The sequence below is a fragment of the Amblyomma americanum genome, chromosome 8, assembly GCF_052857255.1.
Source record: "Amblyomma americanum isolate KBUSLIRL-KWMA chromosome 8, ASM5285725v1, whole genome shotgun sequence".
NCBI classification, from domain to species: Eukaryota; Metazoa; Arthropoda; class Arachnida; order Ixodida; family Ixodidae; genus Amblyomma; species Amblyomma americanum.
In genome coordinates, this window is record NC_135504.1 from 19,264,011 (window position 1) to 19,283,687 (window position 19,677).

General features: G+C 50.6%; 1 protein-coding gene across 1 annotated transcript in view; it reads right to left on the reverse strand.

Annotated features, from left to right (window-relative positions):
- Nucleotides 1–11,333: 11,333 nt before the first annotated feature.
- Hpd (4-hydroxyphenylpyruvate dioxygenase) overlaps nucleotides 11,334–19,677 on the reverse strand; it is a 29,309-nt gene continuing 20,965 nt past the window's right edge. Inside the window, exons 9-13 of the mRNA XM_077634028.1 lie at nucleotides 16,999–17,161; nucleotides 15,332–15,403; nucleotides 13,954–14,070; nucleotides 12,733–12,855; nucleotides 11,334–11,530 (exon numbers count right to left, since the gene is read on the reverse strand). Of these exons, the coding sequence (XP_077490154.1) occupies nucleotides 11,453–11,530; nucleotides 12,733–12,855; nucleotides 13,954–14,070; nucleotides 15,332–15,403; nucleotides 16,999–17,161 (553 nt within the window). The 3' untranslated portion in view covers nucleotides 11,334–11,452. The remainder of the gene's footprint in view (nucleotides 11,531–12,732; nucleotides 12,856–13,953; nucleotides 14,071–15,331; nucleotides 15,404–16,998; nucleotides 17,162–19,677) is intronic.

Consider the following 19,677-nt stretch of genomic DNA (forward strand, 5'->3'; position numbering starts at 1 on the left):
TCACCACAGATGATTTGGCGCGGGGCACAAAACGGAAACACAGCGTGTTCCACGAACAGCTGGGCGCACGCAAAAACAGGCCAGCGAGATATCATCACTTTCGACGCGCACTGTCACCACCACGCACTCCTGCGCGTCACTAGTTGCCGCCGCCGAGCCGACGAGGACGTGTTGCACATCCAGCCGCACAAACACCGCACACCGCGATTTCCCTGGCCGATGGGAGCGGTCGATACAAGACACTCACTGCAGCACAGGACACATACTCACGTGTGGTTGGAGGATGGTACCCACCATAGCCAGGTAGACGCATTTGGGGCTCACCATCGTGGACCCGCACATATTTCTCCTGCAGCGCGATATAGTGATTCGCGCACGTAGCTCGGAGTACCGCTTCGCGAGAGGGCGGACGTTCCACTGTATACGATTGTGGGTATGCGTGGCGGAGCCCGGCGACTAGCGATGGTGTTGGGTATCCTATTGAGGAGAGCCTGCAGCTTCTGTTGATTGAGTGAACAACTTTTATTTCCACCAGAAAAGACGTTTCTCCCCACCCCCGACACGCAGGCCTGGGAGACGGGGAGTTGCGTGTCCACGGTTAGTGGGTGGCTGGTAGCTGGTAGACTCAGGGTCCGAGATTCTTAGCAGGGTCTCTCAGGCTTCTCTACTGTCAATATTTTTACCCGCCACGGGGGAATTTGGGCACTCCCAAATTATGTGGTCGAGGGTACCTCTCGCCCCACAGTGTGTGCATCGACCATGCGACCTCAGCTCTGGGTACACGTCATAAGCCCATACCTGGTTCATAAATATGTTGGTTTGTAGCAGCCTCCACGCGACAGCCTCTCTATTGTTTAATTTGGGGTCTGGTGGGGGGTACCAGCCTACGCCCCAATTTGTAATGGTCAACAATTTCCCCGTAACTTTGCAGGCGCTCCTCTTTCCCCCAGTGCTCGGGGGGCTCTACGGCTACCCGGAAATAGAGAACTCGGGCTAGCTCGTGAGCCGCCTCGTTACTGGGGAAGGCGGCGTGTGCTGGTGTCCAACGGTTGTTGGCTAAGGATCTTGGCCGTTTCCGGTGAAATTCTGCTTCTTCCAATGTTTTGAATGGCAGTTTTACTGTCGCTTACAGCTTCTAAGCAGGCCCGGCGGCCTCCTGAGCCCTCCGGAAGCAGGGCGCTGAGTGCCCTCAACACTAACTTCAGCTTCGCGATCTCTAGATCGCGTGCATCCGGAGGCTGGCCCTGGGCTTTGGCAGCAGGCGCGGGCGGTCCCTCACGGCCGATGAGCGTGGGCCTGTACTCCGCTGGCCGCGCTGTTGTTGGTGCTAGCTGCGTTGCTGCTTGCCACGTACGGCTGACCACCACCGCATAAGAGTGCGCACCAGGCGGTGCTGCGATGGCTGCTGGGTGGCCAGGGGCTCCATTTCCGCGTTCATCACGACCCGGACCACGCGCCGAGACAGCGGCCCCTGCGATCGGACGGGCAGAGTGGCTACATGCCTCTCGCGCTGCCAATGTGGGCACGCGGGGTCCGTGGCCGCATGTTGCCCACCGCAGTTGATGCAGCGCGGCTTGCGGCTCGGACAGGCGCACTGATCGTGGGGGCCACCGCAGCGGATGCAGCGAGGTGTATAGCCCGACAGGCACCACTGACGTGCCCCAGTCCGCCGCACTTTCCGCACTGCAGGGGCGGCAGGCACGGACACCCAGGCGCCGCATGCATAGTGATATGAATGCCGGTGGCACCGGCGCCGCAAATCTGACATAGTGCGGCCAGAAGGCGACGCCGACACGATCGGCACCGATGAATCGGTGGCGGCAAGCAGCTCGTCCACCATCCGTCGCGCGTCCCACCCCGAAAACGAGGACAGTGCAGTGGTGCCGACTACCCCGCGTCGTACCCTATCGCATCTACCAAAATTGTATACGTAATACGGACCCCGCGCCCCATTACCTTATATGTTGGCAGGAAACGAGGCAGCCGACGCAGCCGCCCGCGCGCTCTCTCATCGGGCTGTTTTCTTCTCCCCATCCGAACAGGACTCCGATTTTAAGGCGAAAGCCTTTCATGGCTAATGCTCGCGATCCTGTCCGTCCGTCCGTTACGCTCTTCAGCAACTCCATAAGAAAAAAATCTCTGTGCACGATGTGATTCGAGCCACCGTCCTCCTGTTCCGCTGCCGAGCGTGCCAATGACTACGCTACTTCCTGCCAATGCATATGTAGTTCTCCTTGTCTAGGACGCTGGAGAGTGTTTGCAGAAAGGCGTCGAATCAGACGGTTTCCTCCCAAACGCCCTCCAGTGTCCCCAGCATTTAAGATTCCCACACAATTGCGTACTTAATCAATATCTTAACCGCACATCAGTGACACCAGCAGCAACATCGCGCTAAAGGCTTTCGCCTCACCGCACCTTAAGTCGACAAAGTGCCCCCCTGAATTTTTAATCCGGTCTATACATTCAAAAATATTATAACATACTATCAAGATAGCCACCGCCTTTACCCTGAGTTAAGTTGCCGAGCTGTTGATCAGGGACTCATCGCGCGCGCACCCCGAAGCCGGTAGTTTGGCCCCCTTGGTTCTGCGTGTGTTGGCTGTTTTTGTCGGGGCTCCTCGAGAAGCCGCCATCCCGGCGCTGTCGAAATGGGTTTGTTTTGAGACAAACGCGGCAGATGGCGGCAACGACGGTTAACCGGCAGGGAGGAGGCCCGTCCTTGTAAGGTCGCGCTCAGGCTTCAAGACGTGGCCCGAGCGCGTCATCATCCACCACCGTGATTCATCCACCACCGATATTATCGATCGATGTTGGTAATCGACAGATCGATGGTGTTGATCTTGAGGTCTTCTGATGGTTCGGTGATCCGGCGACACGTTGTGGAACAGACTGGACAACTTCATCGGGACACTATGTACTTTATTGCACGGGTGCACACCAGCGACCTGTCGTAGAGGCCCGTGTACTGTGCGTTGTCAGTGCACGTTAAAGAACCCCAGGCGGTCGAAATTTCCGGAGCCCTCCACTACGGCGTCTCTCACAGCCTGAGTCACTTTGGGACGTTAAAACCCTCACAAATCAAATCAATCCAGCGACCTGCCCTCCGATCTCCTCGATCTTGCCAGAAACTCGCCCTTAAATCCCTTCGCCATGCATTACGGGGCAACTTTTGTAACCAATAGGAAATGCGCTTCTCAGAGCCAGTCAGGAGAATTTTGTTTAAACTGAAGGAGCCAATAGCACGCCGGTGCTCACGTTGTTGTTGTCTCACGGGCACCGCGCGAATTCCACGAAGACGTTACGCATTTCCGCTTGGCCACAGTCCAGAGACTCAAACGCACAAGAACGCCAGCGGGAGCACAGGGAAACCGAACACCCAGTCCGAACCGCGCGCACTGCCCTGGTCATGTTCCCCCCTCTGCTGCCCGCTCCGTCACGCGGCGCGCCGTTAAAAGCCATAAGTTCACACGCGGCCCCATGTTGAAAACACAGGGGTCCGCGCATCGGTCGCGTCTTGCGGCCCGAGCGCGGCCTTACAGGGACGGGCCTCCTCACTGCCGGTTAACCGTTGTTGCCGCCATCTGCTGCGTTTGTCTCAAAACAAACCCATTTCGGCGGCATCAGGGTGGCTGCTTCTCGAGGAGCTCCGAAAAACAGCTAACATACACAATACCAAGGCGGCAAAGCTACCGGCTTCGGGGTGCGCGTGCGATCGGCCCCTGATCAACAGCTCGGCAACTTAACTCCATAGCCCCTGTAGAGGCCTCAAGAAGGCGGATGAGCGGCTCCTTCTCCGCCTTATCACCCATACACTGCTGCGCCCGGCAGCCCTAAAGCATTTTGACCCCTCTTTTAGCGGCAGCTGCCCGCACTGTAGAGCGGCGTCTTCGGACACGTATCACCTGGTGTGGGCCTGCACCTCCAACCCGGCTATTGCCTCCACCCCCAATCCAACCCTGGAGGACTGGGAGGCGACACTGCTCGGCTGCCACAACTTACAGGCCCAACAAGCCTTAGTCAAGCGAGCCCGGGTGGCGTCCACCGCAACTGGGGTCCCAAACTAGGGACCTCCACCTAGTGTTTGTAAAGACCGGTCCCTTACGGGCTGATCCAAGCCTACCTCCTGTCCCTTGAATAGCCAATAAATGTTTTCACCACCACCCACGGATGTTGGAAATGGCGAGCAGCTCGCGCAGGGTTGCCTCGTTCCCCGTATCCACTGCCACGACGCGACGCCTGGTGCTGACACGGACGGCCAGCATGGCCGGCCACGGTCCCAGCTCCTCCGCCAGTTGCCAGCCTTGCTCCCTGGTGAAGGCCGCGATCCGCTGAGTAGGACGGAAGAGAACGATGCCATGAATGTTCTACGGGACCTGCACCACGGCAGCAGCCTGAACCAGAACAGCTCTGCGACGTAGCTGGGCACACGACGAAACCTGTTTTCATGGCATCGGACTGCAGGCCATGGCTTTAGGCCCCTCTCGCTACAGAACTATTTCTCCAACTCGGCATACACAACATACTTGAGGAACTCTGCGTCGCCCACATCGCCATACAGATGGCGCGGCTCACGAAAGCTAAAGCAGCCAGAAGTATCCTCGCCACATTAGTCGTAAGCGCAGATCCAGAAATAGATGAACCAAGAGACCTACCCACACCAATCAGGAAACGGCTCACTATTAAATTTCGTTCCAAAAACATGCATCCTATGCACTACGAGGGTAGGATCGAGGCTCTTCATCGGGAATGTAAGCAGCAACACGGTGTTATCTACGTCGATGCGGCTCAGTATCCAGCTCTCAAAAGAGCATTTGCAGTGGCAGGGGTCACGGGAACACAAGCCACAGTCCTGTCAGCTTCTTTAGCCGTTACAGATTCACAGGAAGATACTAAGGCGAAAGCCTTTAATGACTCATATTCCCGGTCGAGATCCTGTCCGTCCGTAACATCGCCAACCGCAAGTCACGACAACGGAAGTGACATCGTGCCGTCCGTCCGTCCGTTACGCTGTTCAACTCGATAAGAAAAACAATCTTTGGGCACAGTTGGATTCGAACCACCATCCTTCCGTTCCGCAGCCGAGCGCGCTAACGACTACGCTAGTTCCTGCTTTTTTTCTTTATTGCATGGAAATAGTGCCGAAAAGAAAAGTCTAAGCTCGCTTAAGCCACAAAACACCAGGCCACCATACCCCTACATGACCCCTCCTTCCAAAACGTCAAAAGTCTGGGAGGCACACACATGCATCCAGATAGGGGAGCCAGCCAGCTACGAGGCTCTTTTAGGACAGCATATACTCCCCGCACCAAAACGCATTGTTCACGAAGCAGATTTCGACAACCGTGGTGAATCGGCGTGGCGGTCCATTATGCGGCTCTTCCAGAGACTAACTAGTCCCAGCAACATAAATAGATCATATGGCACAACAAAGTTTTTCTCCACAGGGAAAAGGCTGATACTGTAGGGTCTGATGTCAATGTCCATCTTAATTGTTCTTTGTAAAATGTCCCAGAAGAATATAGCATCAATGCACAGAATAAAACAATGGCCAATTGACTCTGGTGTATTGCACAGGCGGCAATTAACCGTACATGGCGCAAGTATATCCCTAGCGTGAAGCTATGCCTTCACAGGCAGCGTTGACGTGTGCAATTTAAAAAAGAATGTTTTCGCGGCAGAAAAAAATGCACATTCGCCTAACACGTTTCAAAGCAGTGGCGTCAAGGAACTTCAGAGCAGGTACCCGATACAACGGTACAGGGAACAAATAAATACTCAGTAAGTGCTTGAGTGATCTGCCTTCTGGAGAAGCTATACAGGTATTCTAAAGAAAAGCGCACAGTGAGGAAATCGAAGGTGTCAGCAACTTCCTTAAGGAATCCCCATAAAGGCCCCCCACGAGTGTGTCCCGTCGGTGCGAATAGGAAAGCCACATGAGAACTCAGACGCCTAATAATCACGGCTACTAAAAATGGTGGTTTGACGATTTGAAAAAGAAAAAAAAACGCGAAACAACCTGATGCACGAATAAGTGAACAAGGCCGATTCCCCCAGACTCTAGAGAAAGAAATAGGTTATCGCGACGCATGGGTTCCCATTGGGAATGTCATACGAATGTAGCAGATATTCTGCGCATCACCTGTACTTTCTTCCTCGTACAGTGGAGAACCTGCAACACATAGGCAAGTTTTGCAAACAAAAAAAAATGTTGCAGACTTGAGCCCGAGCAAGCACTGACAGCTTCCTATACATGCAAGCCTGGGTTTGTCGCCTCATGGAGACTATCTGTGAATCCCAGTAGGCGCCACTGTTGCGAATTGGGTGAAGAGGAACCCCTAGGTAGTGAAGGGTCCCACAGTCCCAGCTTATGCCATCACAATGAATTGGCGTTGTGCCCCAATGGCCCAGCCAAGGCCCTTGGGATTTATCTAGATTAAGAGCCGCACCTGAAACCGCGCAAAACTGTTCAGTCAAGCAGTGCCTCAAGCACACTTTTTTTGTCAGAACAAAAGAGGACATCATCTAAATAGGCTAAAATCTTAATTTCACACTGCGCCAGGGAGAAACCACGGATATGTGTGCGGTTAATATTACTGAGGCCAACGACAAAGGCAATAATGGACAGCCTTGGCGAACAGATAATTCCGATGGAATAGGTTGACTCCTTATAGGACAGTCTAATGCCCCTAAGCAAAACATCTCTGATATTTTCATGCTCTAAGACCGTAAAGAAGAAATCGCGACGAACTTTATCAAAGGCCTTGGCAAGGTCAATCTGAATTTCTTGTCCGATCTCATCTGATACTGGCTCCACTGCTGAATGTGCAATATGAATATGGGTTCGCATGCTGCGGCCTCTGATACCGCAGGCCTGATGCGTCCTATTAAGTGAGCGACAACTAGCTGCAGACGGTTGCAAGAGACCTTTGCAAAAAGTTTTTAATCTACATTACAGAGAGAAATTGTACGATATCCCTCAACTGTTTTCAGCCGATTTGAATCTGTGCTTTTTGGAATTAATATAGTATGCCCAGAATAGAAAGAGGGGGGCAAAAAACCCACATCGTAAGAAGCCTGGAAAACCTCCACCAAGACAGGCTCTAGACAAGTGGAAAATGTTTTATCAAACTCGCTAGTAATGTCATCTGGTCCAGGAGATTTCTGAGCCGTCAGGCCAGAAATGGCAGATTTAATTTCGTTCAAAGTGATCGGCCCCTGCACTACAGCACGCTGCTCATCGTCAAGTCGGGGCGAGGCTTCCAATAAGTGACTGCAATCTGATGTCACATTTGTGCCCGCACAACCACCAAACAGCTTCCGATAATAGTCAAAGAAAGCCTTAATGATACCAGGACCATCGCTGTATGTGCAACCACCATGCTGAATTTCCAGTATTTCTTTAGCTAGAGCAGTCTGCCTTTCATCACCCGACGAGATGGTTGCTCGTCCAGAAACCTACGGGTCCTAGATCTTATCAAGGCCCCTTTGTATCTTTCGGTTTCAAATTGCTGAAGCTCTTCTTTTACGGCAGTGATATCTTCTACATAGGCACCTGGGCTAATCCTCTCTAACTCATGTAGCTCAACCAACGTACGGCCGAGCTCTCTATGGTGATGTCCCTTCAAAAACGCGATCCTTGCTGAGTCTTCAATAGCAATGTTTTTTGTTTCTTGTTTAAATAAGTCCCATTTTTGCAAAACTGAGAGATCACCACGTGACCACGTGTCCTTCAGGCAAGTAGATACAGCACGTTTGAAGATTTCATCTGAGAGCAGACAGCTATTCAGCTTCCACAGCTCCCATCGAGGATGGAGTACGCGCCGACTGTACCTCCCTGTCTGAAGAGACGCCATGCAGTGATCACTGAAGAATATGGGCAGCACCGAGTAACCAAAAACGCTGGGTAACGTGTCTGCTGAAACGTAAAACCTGTCAAGCCGAGCACTAGAGGAGCACTGAAAATGAGTGAAATGAATGTCATGTGTTATGTCTCTTATCTTACCCAACATCCACCAGGTTGTATTCGCATGCCAAATCAGTAAGTAAAGCATCACTAGGGTCATATCAATTACTTAACACTGCTCGGTCTTCATTCCTACAAACACAATTGAAATCACCCAACAGCATAACTTTACGATCCGAGGACAAATGGTCCACTAGTGACAGAAAAAATAGCCTTCTATCACGCTGCTTTACAGGGGCATAAACACAAACAATTCGCCAATGTACACCCGAAATTACGAGGTCACAGCAGATAAGTCACCCGTCATCATCTGTGCTACACGACACGGCAGTGATCCCCAGTGTGTTGGCCAGGAATAGCATGCACCCACTTGACAAGCCTCTCGAGTGGCTGACGATAACATTGAATTCTGACAAAAAAGGCTCGACAGCAGCTTCAGTCTCCTCATCAGAGGACAGCTTGGTTTTCTGGATGGCTACCACACTCACACCTAGATGCCGTAACTGATGTTGCCTTCAACGATTACTTAAACCCCTAATGTAGCGACCTGAAATGCTGTGACGCCCGCCATTTTTGGTGCTTGTCTTATTGAAGGCCATCCCTTGTATTGGGGCGGCCGGCCTGCAAATCGGCGGCCTGTAGGGCAGACATCGCCCTTCGTTTTGAGGTGACCCTTCCCAATGCCACTCCACCAGATGCCCTCTGCTCATCGCGATTGACACGCACCTCATCATCTGCAGGACGCTTCAAAGGTGCGCTGTTGTCCATCGCCTCTTCTGCGACAGCCAAGGCTTCGGCCCATGAAGCCGAGTGGACCACGTCACTCGCAACCACGCTGACAGCCGACGGGGCACCGAACACACTAGAAGCTGACACTTCAGGCGACACACTGCTGCACTCCGGCGACGAAGGGGCATCGCCGGCGCAGAAGGCATGTCGTACATTCACTGTCTGAAGTTCCTCCACTGACTCTACAGCAGGGGTGCTCTGCTCTCGTGATCGTTGGGTGACAGGTAGCTCCTGAGCAGCAAGCACAGGGCCTAAAGTAGCAGACCCGGGTACGGTGGCTTTGGGTCTGGAGATGGGGATTCCTGTTTGTCCGTACTTGCAGGCGGACCCTTGCCGTTATTCGGTGCAGAAGCGTTTTGTCTATCTTCTGTTTGGAGCTCATGACTCAGTTCACCCGACGCTTCCACAACATCCGGAACATGCATGATGTGCTCTGACACCACTTCATCCTCATGTGCCCAGTTGCCTTGGCGTAACCTGTCAGCATAACTTATAACACAGTTGTCAACTGTGCATCGAGGCGTACGACGCTGACGCCGTACATGGCCCACACGGTTACAACGAAGACACAGCGGAGGCTTGCCTGGGATCACAACTAAAGCTTGTACCCCGGAAACGTTGATCGTGTGAGGAATTGTACTTGCTGGAACTCCGTCCTTAAGCGTGAGCGAGATTTCATGGTTCGCTGTTTCCATGTGCTCCATTCCGGAACACCGCCACTTCTCACGCTCGATAGTTTGTACAGTTCCAAAAGGCTCCAAAGCTTCCACAATCCTCCGGTGCTCCATATAGAGCGGGAGACAAAGAAGCTTAAGCTTCACGTTTTTGGTGTCCGGGTCAAACACGATGCATTTTAGACCTTTTGACGTGGAACTCTGCTTTGTCAATAAGCTTCTGTTTTGAGGAACTGCTCTCACGGGTAACCATCCAAACGTGGTTCATTTGGTACTGGCCAATACACAGAATCTCACGGAGGTGCACAATCTGCGCGAGAACGTCTCGGAAGTCGGGAGCACGGTATGGGCGACCCTTGAGGTCAGCATGCAGAGAGACGATGTTGAGGACATTACCGGTAGGTAGTCTAGGGAGGACAACTTTGTGCGAGTCCGTGGCAACTTTAGGTGTCGGGAACTCTCGGCTAACGACCGATGTGCTGTTTCCAGCTAGAAGCATTTCAACACACAGCCGTTCAGAACGGCTTCGCTTCCTCCACGCTAGTTTCTGCCAACGCACATGTAGTTCTCCTTGTCTAGGACGCTGGAGAGTGTCTGCGAAAAGGCGTCGAATCAGACGGATGCCTCCCAACTGCCCTCCAGTGTCTCCAGCATTCAAGATTCACAAACAATTGCGTACTTAACATCTTAACCCCACATCAGTGACACAAGCAGCAACACCGCGCAAAAGGCTTTCGCCACACCGCACTTTAGGTCAACAAAGTGCACCCCTGAAATTTTAGATCTACAATGACACTTTATACTGCAGGTAGGCAAGTTTCAAGGAATAGCCGCACCTCTGAGCTAAGAGGCGCAGGTTTTGGCAAGACAGTAAGCCATGGCGACTGTCTTCAGAAGAACGTAAGACAGGGACACTGGAGAAGCGATGACTTTCAACTAATTTTATATCGCAAACACATTAAAGAATAACGTAACCAAAGCAATAAAAATAATTAAAGATAATAGTCTTAGGCATAGTAGCAGCGCAAAAATATACACACAATAGAAGAACTAGACACCGAGAGGCACGCCTAAGACAAGTAACCAATTCGCCCAAGAGCTCATTTTACTAAAGATAATAGTGTTGCCTTGTTTACATTTTGTCCTCTTTGTTTTAGCGCATGAATATCATCATCGCCATCATCATCAAACTGACTACACCCACTGCAGGGCAAAGGCCCCTTCCATGTCTCTCCAATTAACCCTATCCATTTCCGGCTGCCACCACCGTATGACCGCAAACTTCTTAAACTCACTTAACCACCTAGCCTTCTGCCGCCCCCTGCTACGCTTGCCTTCTCATGGAATCACTCCGTTACCCTTAAGGACCAGCGGTTATCTTGCCTTCGCATTACATGCCCTGCCCAAGCCAATTTCTTTTTCTTGATTTCGACTGGGATGTCATTGACCCGCGTTTGTTCCCTCACCCACTCTGCGCGCTTCTGGTCTCTTAACGTTACACCTATCATTTTTCTTTTCATAGCTCGCTGCGTTCTCCTTAAGTTAAGCTGAACCCTTTTCGTCAGCATCCACATGTCTGCCCCGTAGGCGAGTACCGGTAAGATACAGCTGTTGCACACTTTTTTCTTGAGGGATACTGGTTAACTGCCATTTATGATCTGACAGAACCTGCCATATGCGCTCCACCACATGTTTTTCTTCCAGTTATTTCCGTCTCATGATCCGGATCAGCATGAATATAAGCTTTGGAAATTTTCTCAAGAAAAAAAAATACTTAAAAGTTACGGGTTCGTCCCGTTTCCTTGACTGCTATGGCTCGCTATGTACAGCACAATATGTTTTTCGTGGAATATGGAGTGAAAGCTACAATACTCAGACATTAGAGACGTATGACACTGACAAACTGGGTAATAAAAATCAGATTGCGAACCGTGTTTATTTTCCGGCAAAGTAGGCTGATTGAGTAGCAGAGATTCGGTACATTGAGTCTTCGAGGCTGACGCGTCGCCTGTGATCCGCTTCCATCTCAGTAGAGGTTTCCTCTGGCCTCCTGCTCCGCTTCGATGGCTTCGAACAGCGACTTGAAGTTGCCGGCTCCGAATCCCTGCGTGAACATTCGAAGAAAAGGATGACGAATTTGCAATTAACACCAGTACATTCAGTTAGGAGAGCAGCTGCTCACTGGCACCCACCCGACCGGAATAATACGGCTGCAAAGGTAAGCGCCACACTGAAATCTTGACGTAAGCTGGACCCGCCGCGGTGGCTCAGTGGTTAGGGCACTCGGCTACTGAGCCGGAGTATACCCGGTTTCGAACCCGACCGCGGCGGCAGCGTATCGGTGGAGGCAAAACGTTAAGGCGCCCGTGTGCTGTGCGATGTCAATGCCCGTTAAACATCCCCAGGTGGTCGAAATTATTCCGGAGACCCTCTGCCTTCCCTCCGCCCAACGACAAGCTGGACAGGGCGCACGCGGTGGCCCTAAGACAACTGCAGACGCTCACGTACCCCAACCCGGCACCATACCACAGACTCTACCCCGGAACATACCCGACGAATATATGCAAGGTCTGCCACACTGCTATAGCAACTTTACCCCACATGCTCTGGGACTGTAGCAAAAACCCTGACGGTGCTAACTCCGGAACCCTCCCGCCGCGGTGGACCGCTGCCTTGCGCAGCCCCAGTCTCGGTGACCAACTCTGGGCCGTCCAGCAGGCCCGCGAGGCGACGGCGAGGCAACACCTCGACGTCCCCACGTGGGAGACCTAAGGCCCCGTCGGCGAAAGCTCTGCAGGACTTTTGAATAAAGTTGTTACCAACCAACCTGCTCTAATTCACCTCTTTCTTCCTTCTCTTAATTCCTCCTTTACCCTTCCCTTACTGCGCGGTTCAAGTGTCCGCCGAGACATGTGAGACAGTTACTGCGCCATTTCCTTTCCTGAAAACCAATTTTCACATCATTTTTACGGAGGCTGGTGTATGCACAGAGGACGAAATGTCTATTACAGCTGAAGCAGGACGCTGGCAGCGTAAAAAAACAAACAAACGCAAAGCACACAATTTCCTCGTGAAAAAAACTTTATGGTACAATAACCTCATACAGATTTGCCATACAAATTCAACATATCATACAAATGTTATACAATATCGTACGAATTGCATGACTTTTGTATGACAGTCTGTACGATGTTACTGCACCATACAGCTTTCTTCAGTAGGGAAGGCTGCATGGAAACCAGCGTGGGCTATAGCTACGCTCTGAATCTGCAATACTCTGCAATGCGTGGTGGAGCAGCTACTCACGCTGTGGTTGTGCCTCTGGATGACCTCCAGGAAGAGGGTGGGGCGGTCCTGCATGTTCTTGGTGAAGATCTGCAGCAGGTAGCCGTTGTCGTCGTAGTCGATCAGGATCTTCAGCTTCTGCAGCTGTTGGAGTGCGAAGAGACGCGGCAGTGCGCGAGATTATTATTAATTCAAAAAACAACCCCTCGATCATGGCAAGGAGGAGGCTTAAGGTTATTCCCACAATATGAACCATGGCACGTTGCGCAAAAGAACTAGACTCGATGGCCGATAGTGTCTCGAATCGATGAGAATTGCTGATGTGCGCCATGCCCCAGGTTAACCTGGAAAAAGTTACAAAAACTGAATACTATAACACTATGTTATTGCAGCAACCCGCGTCAGAAGGAAAAGCGAATGCTTGTGTTCGACGTCCACTGCTTTCACCGACGGGGAATTTGAGTAGTTTGAAAGCACGTGCAAGTCCATGCGTGTTTTCATGCGATGCTGATACCTTCAGACGTCGGTCGCCACTTTATTCACAACGTTTCTTTTGTCTTAAACAGTCACTGCAAGCCTAGTAAACACAAATTTGTTTTAAAAAGTGAAACACACAATGTTAATGTTGTGCAGGCTCCCCGAAACATCCGCCATGCCGTCCTAAACAGCTGGCTATAATGGGCCAAGTTTGAATTGTTCTTTTAAAGCAGGCAGTACACTGGCAAACGGTGGACAACGTTGCCCTGTTTGATGGAACGGTTTGTGAACAATGTATACATGTTGGTTTTAGCTGGTCCGTAACATGGTAACATTGTACCTTCAGTTAAGATTGTTACTGTGGCGAAGTACTCGAATTAATGCTTCGTTGAAATACCGAAACGTGGTTTCACCAAACTCAGTGCATTTTAAAGATCCCCAGGCGGTCGAAATTATTTCCGAGACCTCCATTACGGCACCTCTTTCTTTCTTCCTTCTTTCACTCCCTCGTTTATCCCTTCCATACGGCGTGATTCGGGTGTCCACCGAGATATGCGAGACAGTTACTGCGGCATTTCCTTTGGTCATTTTCCGTCACAACTCACAAAGCCTCTCGACATATCCATCATAACTGTGTGGTATGTGTGTACGCATAGGTAGGCATGCGTATATCTATGAAAGAAAAAAATAGTATTATGCAGTTTCGCTGCCAGGGGCCGCTTGTAGCCGGTCCTTCCGGCCTTTATTGTGTCGACGTGTGCCTACCGTGTTGAGGTCCTCGGAGACGGTGATCTTCGCTGTCTTGAGCTTCTCCCTCAGCTGCGTGTAGTAAGTGTCGGGAGTGTCCAGGAATTCCATGCCACGGTCGCGAAGGGCCTTGATCTGCACGAACGAAACCGTTCGAAAAGACCGCACAAAATTTCGTCACGGCGACGGAGGCGGTCCCGATGCATAACCTCAATCAACCTGCGGCTGGTGATTGCGAGAGAACAGAGTTAAAAAATTGTGCAAAGATATGGAAAAAGAAGTCCTGTTTCTATGGCTACGACAGGCAAGTCCAGCAATTTCGGACGAGAAATTTGAAAATTGCATGATACTTTTACGGTAATATTGAAGGTGGTGGTGATGCATTCTTATGGTGCAAGGGAGTCCATGGCCAAAGAGCGCCATGGCACAAGGTACTTTTATTTAACTCAAAGTGGGGTCAAATACTGATTTCCCAAGCATTTCACCCTAAATAAGCCGAGTACCATACCAGGGGAAAGCTTGCACCCATTGTATCACCGGTGGGTACCCGGCGGCACTGGGGATCGAACCCCGCACCTCCCGCATGCGAGGCAGGTGCTCAGACCACTAGGCCACCGCTGCGGTATTATAATATTGAAGATAACAATCACTTCTTCTGATATGTAGCAAAATCTTTCTTTTAAAGTGTTTCCATCTGTCGCATCGAACAGTTGAGACTCCCATTGAAAACCAATGGGGAACGTTTTTGACGATAACAAAAAAAAAAGTTAAAGACAAAAACTCAAGACTGCCGTCGGGTTATCTGTAGATATATTGATTATTAGAGTGAAATCTTAAATTATACGAACAAATTGCGTTCACGAATGGTTTCCCGCTCAAAAATGCTTTTGTCCAGAATTGCTGGGTATGTCGACCGACCCGTCAAAGATTACTATGCTCTACTAAAAAAAAGCTGCTTCAACTAAATTAGCTTTCTCCTCAAGGCGACCAAGAAGGTGCCAAGTTTCTGACCATTTAGTGTGAAATTCCTCGCCTCGATGGCATAGTAGTTATGGCGTTCAGCAGATGAGCACGGGTCTGCGGGCTCGGTCTCGCAATGACCGCATTCCGATGTATACGCGAAATGTGAAAACTGACTTGTGCTGAGGTATCGGTGCGAGTAAAAGGGCACTCTGCGGTCCAAAGTACACTATGTGGTGGAACTAATCTCAAGCACTCCACTATTGCTTGTATCATAGTACACAGTAGCTTTGGATCGCAATGGTTCGTTAAGATAGATTAGAAATCATTAGCCGATTGGTTATCGTGGTGGGTCAACTTGTTCGCGCTAGGGTGGAAAATTTCTCACGAACGGTGAATCATTCGTTCTTCTGCATACATGGCTACGCCCACTCACCGAGCTGATGATGTCGCTCGTGTTCAGGGCGATGTGCTGCACGCCGGCGCCCCCGTAGTAGTCGACGTATTCCTGCGAGGTAATGGAATGGAAGATGTAACCACATAACGAGCGAAACCATTCCAGCTTCATTATATGTTCAAAGACCAAGAAGCGATTTAACAAGAGCTTCTGTCGGGCTAGTTGGTGATTGTCTACAGAAGCCATGTTATATTGCGCTAAAACCACAACACAAAAGAGAACACGAGCATGAGCGTTCATTAGGCAATAAGGACAGCAGGAGAAATTTGTATGAACATTGCAGAGAGTGCACATGTCGTCCATGTCTTCATGAGATAAAGATGCTTGGCAGGGCAGTAATGTCATTGCGCGAGAAATTTTGGAAGCGTTTTTTATAAAGAACGATAGCAATTGTGTAAGTGATGTGTCAGTGGGCTTGTACGATAACGGGTTGGCATTTTGAGATCTGTCTTTTAGGGTATTATGAGTACACACGTGTATCAGGGCTTGTCTTGGATGTACCTTGCACACATGCGCGGGTTTTTCTACATTTAGGGGCTCGGCCCCTGAATAAACCAGTTGATAATTTGCGCTCGTCCTGTGCTATGCGTTCTCTTTTGTGTTGTGGTTTTAGCGCGTTATAACATGGCTTCTGTAGAAGAAGCGATATTTTACACGGTGGTTAAACGTGTCGAAACGTGTCGCTGTACATGCTACGGAGCACGCCGTCGAAAGCCCAGATGGCAACCCACTGGACCATCATAAACAGTCATTGGGCATAATAGGGACGCACTCTTATGGGTGTTCAGATGTCTCCAGGACAGGGTCAAATCACGAAATCATTCGCTGGACGTGCTACCCGAAGTTCGTGGGGCTATGAAGCCGTCGCAGCGTTACTTAACTTATCAGGGTGGTTCGATGGATGACTGGACACGGAGAAATCCGCTCACACGACGCAGGGCAGATAAAAGCGCCGGGATTTATAGTGATCCGCGGGCGTACTTGTAGCGTTCATAGAAGCACTGCGAGATTTGGTATGCCTTAAGATGTGGCCCCGTAACATTGTTAGCAGCTACGGTGCAGGTAGGTTAGCCAAACTGGTTAAGGCTGCTGCTGTAAATGTTGCCGATTCTATCCCAGCCGAAAATCAGTAGGGACGAAATAGACTTGGCGGGGGGATTCAATGCGTGGAAAAGATAACTTAGGACCGGTTAGGGTAACGAAGCCAATTTCAAAGGATTTAAAACGTACGCAGCCGGGGGCGATAGAGTGCATATAAAGTGGGTGGATGGAATAACCAAAAAAAATTTACTGCCTAAACTAGGCTATTGCTTAGAGAAAAAAACATTCAGGGAGAGATGTCATGCCAATTTCTCTATCTTCCTTGTTCTACTTTCTCTTCCTCTCATCTCTCTTCCTCTCTCGACCTTGTTCTCGGTCTGGCCTGCCTTGGATTGCCTCCAATCTGCTTGGGCGCCAAGCCAGTGGAAGCCACGGCAAGAAAGAGCAACTACTGTTACAACGGGCTTCAGTTACACGACGACTCAGGATGAGCTCCCATCAACGGTGCGAATGATGATGGTGGCGATACATAATGATGATGTGCCCTCAGCACGCTGCAGATACCGCGTGGTCCCTCTGGGATGTGTCCGCGCATGCATAGCTACCTGTATCTGCGATTTGCGCAGTCCGTTGGCGGGCTCGTTGATGGGCATCTTGATGGTCTCCTCGTAGTTGGTGACCACGATGGAGCGCAGGGCCGAGTACTTGGTGTGGATCTGCTTGTCGTCCACGGACCAGAAGCGGTGGAACATCAGGCTGCGCTCGTACCTGCACAAAAGGAGGAGGAGGAGGAGGTTACGAATGAAAGGAAAGGCGCGGCGACTGCCTCGCTTCTCGATCTCCACCGTCCTGCGTAACTTTGGGTGCGTGCCGGCGTTTGATGCCCGTGTGTGCTTGGTAGGGGAGGCACAAGGTTGGGGCGTGAGATTTGTGAGGCTTATCACATTAACAGGGAAGGAGATTACTGTGTAAGCACAACATCACTTGCCTTGTCCGAAAAAGAAAACATGTACCTAAGGAATAGTTTGCCCCATTTTGATTAGAAAGTGCTTGTACTGTTTCAGCCCAGTGTGCGCATGCTCCACTCAAAATGCATTTATGTACCTTCTTTATCGCAGTAAAACCTCAGTTGATGTAATTAGCGCTTGTCCTGTCTCCTTCTCTGTCTGCGTCCCAGTTTTATGCGCTAGTCTTTTAATTAATGATGACTTACCAACTAGCCCAGCTTTCCGCATTGTCAGCTGAGGGCCACGCTATCGCCACAGGCTACTTCCCAAACTAACCGATCCACCTCCCACTCTGCTGCACCGTTCTACTTAAGCCGTCCATTGGAATCATCTCCCTTATCCTCATGGACCATCAGTTATCTTCCTTTTGCATTACCCTCTCCCCCCCCCAGTACATCACCATCATCAGCCTGACTACGCCTCCCCTCCCCTCCTACATCCCCTCCCCCCTCCTCTGGTCCCCAAGAGTGATGCCCAAAGGGCCAACATACGTCGGGACCAGTATCCCCCCCTCCCCCCCTTCATAGCAACAACCACCACCACCACCACTGCAGGGCAAAGGCCTCTCCCATGTCTCTCCAACTAACCCTGCCATTTACCAGCTGCGCCCACCGTATGCCCACAAACTTCTTAATCTCGTCCGCCCACCTAACCTTCTGCCGCCCCCTTCTATGCTCGCCTTCTCTTGAAATCCCCTCAGTTACCCTAAAGGACCACTCTGCCCTCTTCATGTCTCTTGACGTCATCGCTACCATTTTCCTTTCCAAAGCTCGCTTCGCTGTCCTCAAATTAATTTCAAGCCTGTTGGTTAGCCTCCAAGTTTCTCCGCCAAGAATGAGTACTCGCAAAGTACAGCATGTAACAAACAGGCCGGCGGCAGAGCCCGGCCAGACACGATCGACCGGGAGAAGCGGCCGATGAAGAAGAACGTGCTTCATTTCTCAGCTTCAGGTTTTATAAGCAATTAGAGAAGGGAGGAGGCAGAAAATGATATTTGACCGCCGCCATGCGGGCGTGGCAATAGGCGATAACGCTGAAAGGCGAGCAAGACTCTATTTAGCCATATCGTAGTTACGAAGCAGTTCGTAGCATAACTATACTCCGTTTCATACATCAGGTGCAACGCTGTGAAAGGTACGGAAGTATTCCGGACGGGAAAATAAAGGGAGCCGTGTTACTCCGCGCATGTTCTGTGCCCGAGTGGTCTAGCTATGACACAAGAAAGCGACAGCATGTTATCAGCAATAATAGTGCATTTAATCAAGATAATGACAAATGTGTCGTGCGGTAAGCCTATACAGACAAAGCCTTTAATATGTTTCGCTCGCCACAAGGAGCGCACTACTTTTTGGTCGCGGATGCAGGCAGCGCAAACAAGAGCGCTAGCTTTCACAGCGTTGCACCTGATGTATGAAACGAAGTTTGCGGTCGAATCTCGTTATAACGAAACGGTTTATAACGAAATTATGGATATAACGAAGGAATGAAGGTTCCCCTTAGAAACTCGGCCAACACAGGCTACAACGAAGCTACGGATATAACGAAGTAATCACCGGGCTCCTTCCACTTGTTATAACGAGGTTCAAACTGTATAATATAGTAGGTATTCACGTGACGTCATGGATATAGTCATGAAGTTGTGACCGTAGTCCGGAGATCAGAAAGGCTGAAAAAATGGTGTCGAAACAACACTCTTTATTTGGGCTGACTTGCACCCACAATGGACTGAATCGCTCGCCGGCGGCGAAGCGACAAGCGTGCTCGGCGGTCGTCGAACAGAATGCCCGCCGCTGTCCGCCGTGTTCAATTTAAAGCTGACAGCGAACTTTCAAGATAAAGCGTGCAAAGTTACTGGAAAATTCTGGAACAATGTAAAATCAGCTCTGCCTGGATGCGATCATTCGAGATAAATCTGGTCGCGTCTTGCATCGCAAACAAAACGATAAAGCGGCGTGACGGTAGCTTTGAAGAATGAACAAATAAACACTGCAAAGATTCGCCGCGATATTATTTTGTGCAGCTTCCGCAGTGCAAGCCGGAACAGGTGGTGATAAGCCGTTTAGATATGACTGCAGCATTTCGCCGTGCTCCATGCACTATAAAATGGCGGCCATTGCGACGTCGGTGCACACTGCCCATTCTTTACTCTTTAGGGATGCTGGTAACCTGCATATTACGATCTAAGAGCGCAGGGTGCCGGCTCTCGGCGGCATCGCTTCGCGAAGTGCGGTCGCCACGCGATTCCCTGTTCCCTTTCATATTGAGCGACCCTGTACA